Genomic DNA, 5,697 nt, shown 5'->3' with positions numbered 1-5,697 from the left:
AGCATAAGGAAAAACAAAAAGCTTTGATTGACAGTTTGCATATGTTTCCCCTGTTCTGTACATATATAATTGCCAAAGGAGCCTCTTTTCCTCCTTCTCAGTTACTACCCTCTCCATTCAAAATCAACAAGAAAATATATAGCTAGCTACTATGTATATATATTGATAAAGAGAGAGTAATTAATGGTGGCCACATTTTTATATATAATTTGATTTGATTTGATTTATTATGCATTTTTACGAATTTCTGGTGAGCTCAGAGGCGGTGGCAAGACATCGCATGACTTCAACTTGAGCTCTCAGATATTGTACATAATCTAGGGTTTCTTCGATCAAAACAACGTCGTCATCCATGGACTCTCCTCCTGGCAACAGACTCTTGAGCATTTTCGTTCTCTTCTTCACCAACCTCTTCGCAATCCAATTCGCCATCACCTTTGGTGACCCTATTTTCTTCTTCTTCTTCTTCACTACTTTACGCACCAGACGGCTGCGTTTCAAGATCCTTCTGCTTCTGCAAAGGCTAGACGACGACGTCGTACTCTGAACTTTCCCTTTCGGCCTCTGGTTCTCCGGCGAGCCAAATATGTGCTCCGTGAGGATTTTGTTGTAGCCGTCGTCGTCTGGTGAGGAGGCTTCAGCGATAAGGGCTCGGCTCCACCGTGCGGCTCCGCTTCTGGTGGAAGCCATGGCTAAATCTGCAGACAGCTTTATGGCTTTCTTTCTCTCCAAGAAGCTCATGTTGTTCTTCAACAACCTGCATTTTCCAAGACCCTTTATCCATTTCCGGAGGAATTCTCGCTTCACAGAACTGGGGTTTCGCATTCTTCTGTTCAAAGATTGATATATGGAGATATGTGGCGTCAGAAAAAGAAACCTCATGCGATCACAGTACAGCTATAGATCATCTTAAATACCAAAACTTTATGAGGTTTCTTAGGGTTTGCTTTTAGGTTCTGCGGTAAAACGATGGCACACATATAAGTAAAATGACCTTATTGATATACCTATTATTTACCTGTGACTTTTTGTTTCTTTTAAAGAACATATATGTGTGTGTGTGGGTGCGCAAAAGCTAGCCGTGTCTCAAATTGCAGAAATCACGGGATGATGTATAATCGCAATTATTACAGATGCAAAATAGTATCATGTGAATTTTCAAAAGCAATTACGAAAAATGTCATAAAGATCACATGTAATGTTTGCTTCGATTCAAGAAGCTAAAATGGAAAACATAATGAATACCTTGCTGAAATTCTTGTATCAGACTCGGAGAGGAAGTAGAAGAAGAAGAAGGAGGGAAATGAAGTTGTTGCAGATAGAAGAAGAAAGTATCATGAGAAGAGAGAGGAACGAGGAGTGGGAAAAGCTAAGAGAGAATGAATGAGAAGGAAGAGAAAATGAAGTAAAGGGAATTTATGTGTGGTAGAAGGAGGAGAGTGGTGGGGCCAAGAAAGAAAGACAGGGCACATGGTGGCACATGGAGTGGATGGCCCACAGCCAAAACCCTAGAGAATCATGTTAAAAAGCAGAACGAGTCGTATTCCTTCGGATTAGTATGTAATAAAAGAATATACATCTACGTATACACACACATATATATGTTAAAAAGTCGAACCTTTATAAAGTGATAATGCTGCTGGTTTAAAATTAAATAAAGTGATAACGCAAACACACAGATTTTTGTATCTTAGTCTTCCAATACAAACAAAAAACTCGCTATAAAATACGAATCACGTCAAAGCATTATTCTCACACTCACATATGTCCCCACCAAAGGATGGCAAGTTGATGCCACACCCTCGTTTGTATTATAGAAATTCAATTAATCTCTTGTAACTTTTATACATATACACTACTTCTAGTCTTTAATATAAGACATAGTTGACTAATTTAGAGAGATTAGTTAAATTAGTTATTTGTAATAAATAAATATTGTCTTTTCTAAAATAGGTATTAGACGGGAGGTAGTATAAAATAATTGCGACCTGATTATGACCAATAATACAATAATGTTCATTAATGTCCATTGAAGTCCTTCTAGATGTCTCCTGATGAATACATTGAATTGGGTGTGTGTGTGGACACCAGACAATGAACATGTGTATGGAATTTGTATTATTCGTGGGATCCCATCGAAATAGCTCGACCAACACAATTACGTATGATACTTTGGTTTCATTATTTGAATTAACTGGGGGGAATATATTTATGTATTTGATAAATATGTATATAATTGATGATTGTTGAATTGGTTTGACGTGTCACCATAAAATACTATACAGAAACAGTCGCGTGTTTGTACGCATGAGACCTGCACAATTCTTTATAAGAAAAGCAAGCGCGCGCGCGCACACATAGGATCGATTGTTTGATTATTGTAGTTGAATTAATGAAGGACAAGTAAAATTTCTTGCATGCGCAATAATAATTATATGTAGCACTATTCATCCCATGCATAAAGATGCCCGTCAGGAGTATGTTGGGATGGCAATTATGTGCCTTAAGTTTCAATATAATTTGTCAAAAAAATTATGTGTGTGTGTGTGTGTGTGTGTGTGGCTTTATTCTGTATAAAATTACTTAAGAATTAAGTCAAGGCAGCCACTAGCCAGTAGCCATGCATACATTAATTATTATTAGTTATTCTATTAAAAGTCTAGTAGGAAAGTGAGAAAAATGTCAGTTTATAGACATATGTAGTAGAGGATCACTAGCTTTGTGCGGTAATAATGTGAGAAGTATAATAATAATAGTAATAGTAATAATAATAATAATAATAAATTAATTAGTTAATTAATTACCAGTTTCATTATTGATAAAAGTGACGAGTAAAATTCCTACGCATGCATGAAAATAATCATCACTTCGGGAATTTTTTTTATTACACAGATCTAGAAAGTTACTAAACATGTTATAATAAAATTGAAGGTACCGCCTTGACATGAATGCTCTTTTAAATTATTGGAAAATATAGGGGCTATGAAATGTGATATGCTCCTTTTATTTGAAATAATACTACCTCCGATCCTAAATATAAGATTCCAATCTAATTTGTCTATCATATTTATATTTTTTTTTTCAAGGTAGTTCTTCTAATAATGGTAGTTCTAGCCAATACACTTGATTAGCAAGAATATTCTAGAAAAGACAACAACTATTTATTATAAATAACTAACTTAACTTCTTTCCTTAATCTTCTCAAATCAGTCAACTAGTTTTTATAATTAGGACTGGAGGTAGTATTAGAGATAATGGTTATCAAATGGAAAAAGTTGTATCTCTCTCTCGGGTGTGGTGTTTTAATTTTGCTGTGTACGTAACATGAACAAAAATTCGGATAATAACTTTGTTTTATGTGGGTTTTGCCTAATTACTTGTATCATTGGATTACTGCTGGTACATTACTGATCATTATCTTACACAAACATGCAAATCCCCAAACATGATGGTCGTTTGGATAATTTAAGGGAGAAGGAAAGTAGGGTTAAGGTTATTGTGGTGTGTTGGGATTGGCAGCATCCGCGAAACATGGCCTATCACTCATCAATAATTCTCTTTCTTTCTCGATCACTTTTCTCTTCCTCCTTATTTATTTATTTCTCTAACAAATTAAACTTGTCATAAAATTGATAAAATAATAATAAGGAGAGGGCCTACCACATGCGCCTTTTCCTAAAGCCTCTTCTTTCATTCTCTCCCATCTCTTGTTTCTTAACTATTCTCTTTCAGACTGCATACGGTCCTTTTCCTCTCTACTTATACATATTCTTTATTCTTATTTTCTTCACTTTCTCCCCTCCTTGTTATAATTAATCACCTTATAATCCCTTCTTTCCTATATGTTCTGTTATCAATCTTATCTTCTTCTCTGTTTTCCCTCTTATTTTACTTGCCCTGTTAATTTTCCATGGCTCGTTAAACACTCCCTCCGTCCCTTTTTTATGAGCAACAACTACTATCTCGTTTGTGTCCCTAAATATATGCAATATTTGTAAGTTGTCTTAAATTTTTGTAACAAATTTTCTATTTTGCCCCATTAATTACTTATTTTAATATCCAATATATTTATTATTTTATTTTTTCAAACCATCATCTCTCTCCCTACATTCTCTCAATTTCATAATTCTCTTTATTATAATAATTTTTTATTCTCTTTTTTATACTCTTTTCTTTCTATAAATAAGGATATTTTGGAGAAAAAACTTTTAATTTCTACTTATTTATTTTTTAACTAAATTTTTTATCTACATCATAGAATTCAAGGTCGCTTATAAAAAAGAATAGAGGGAATATTATGTACACACACATAGATTAATCTCTTTCTGTGTGTAATGGTCCACATGTACGCATTATAGAAAGAGTTTGTATGAGGTTGACTGTCGCACACGTAGTGCTTGCATTATTTTTTTTTTTAAAAAAAAAACAAGATTTTTTTACCAGCATTTAAAATAAGGGATATGCACCATTTTCTTAAAAGAAAAGATATTGAGCTTTTATTACTTTTTAGACGATATTTGTCTTCGCATTTTATTTCTTTAATTGATGAATGAGGATGGAAACACATTAATTTATCCTTTTAAAACTCAAAACTTTAGAAATTACAATTAAAATTAATTAAATTAAGACAGTACCTTCAAATTTGATCCATTCATTAGTCATCTATATATATATATATATATATATATCCCAACATTGCATTATATTGGAGTCTTTCTACATTCCATTATACTACTTCCCATCCTTAATATAAGAGATAGTTGACTAATTTGAGTAAATTAAGAAAACTAGTTAAGTTAGTTATTTGTAATAAATATGTGTTGTCTTTCCTAAAATATCTTTACTAATCAAATGTATTAACTAGAACTACCATTATTACAAGGACTATTTTGAGAAAAAATAAATAAATATAAGAGACATAGTGGATTGGGTTCTATATTTAGGACCAAAATAAAAGTCAAATGAACTCTTATATTAAAAACTAGAGGTAGTATTATTATTGAGTAGTCTAGGAATACCATTGGCGTCTTGGCGACAACGATTTGAAAAATCACTTATAAAACACGATTTTAATTTCCTTTAGCTTTTTAATCGGTAGGAATAACTATAATTATATTTTGGTAGCTAGACTTATTTTTCTTTTTAATGTTTGAATTACGCTAAATGCTTGTGATGTGATCTCTTTTATTCTTCACACTATATTTGATGAGGATATTGATAAGTTTGATGTTAAATAATTTTGAATAAAAAATCCAATTTGGTTAATGCAACAACAACAAAAATTATTACATACGTTTTAATCATTGACATTAATAATTTGGTTAAGGAAGTCAAAGAGACTACGTGTATCCCAGTCATCCACTTCAAATTTGTCAATATATAATACTCTTCTGATCCCTTAATATAAAACATATTTGTTGAGTTGATTTTGATCCTAAATATAAGACTTATTTCTCATATCTATCAAGTTTTTCTAAATTACTCCTATAGATACTTTCTTAACCATAATCAGGTAGAAGAGGGAGAGATGATATTAAGGAAGATAATTATGGTATTTTAGGAAAAATATGTCATATTTCTTATAATTAACCAACTTACCTAATTTCTTTAATCTAATCAAATTAGTTAAATAGGTCTTATATTAAGGACCGGAGGAGTATTACCATAAGACCATATGATTTTATATTTAATTATATG

At 32.3% G+C, this 5,697-nt stretch overlaps 1 protein-coding gene across 1 annotated transcript; it reads right to left on the bottom strand.

Moving 5' to 3' along the window:
- On the bottom strand, positions 1 to 1,378 carry LOC114752896 (transcription factor IBH1-like 1). The gene is made up of 2 exons (XM_028941597.1): positions 1,246 to 1,378; positions 1 to 829 (listed from the first exon to the last, which is right to left on the bottom strand). The coding sequence occupies exon 2, from the start codon at positions 823 to 825 to the stop codon at positions 238 to 240; it is 588 nt and encodes a 195-aa protein (XP_028797430.1). The 5' UTR covers positions 826 to 829; positions 1,246 to 1,378; the 3' UTR covers positions 1 to 237.
- Positions 1,379 to 5,697: the final 4,319 nt, after the last annotated feature.

This window comes from Neltuma alba, unplaced genomic scaffold, assembly GCF_004799145.2.
Source record: "Neltuma alba isolate B1F8T4 unplaced genomic scaffold, ASM479914v2 tig00007603_pilon, whole genome shotgun sequence".
NCBI lineage: Eukaryota > Viridiplantae > Streptophyta > Magnoliopsida > Fabales > Fabaceae > Neltuma > Neltuma alba.
Note: the sequence above shows the minus strand (reverse complement) of the source record. Positions and strands in the feature narration are given on the sequence as shown.

Coding starts and splice junctions, on each gene's coding strand:
- LOC114752896 (XM_028941597.1), bottom strand. CDS start 825: ATGCGAAACCCCAGTTCTGTGAAGCGAGAATTCCTCCGGAAATGGATA.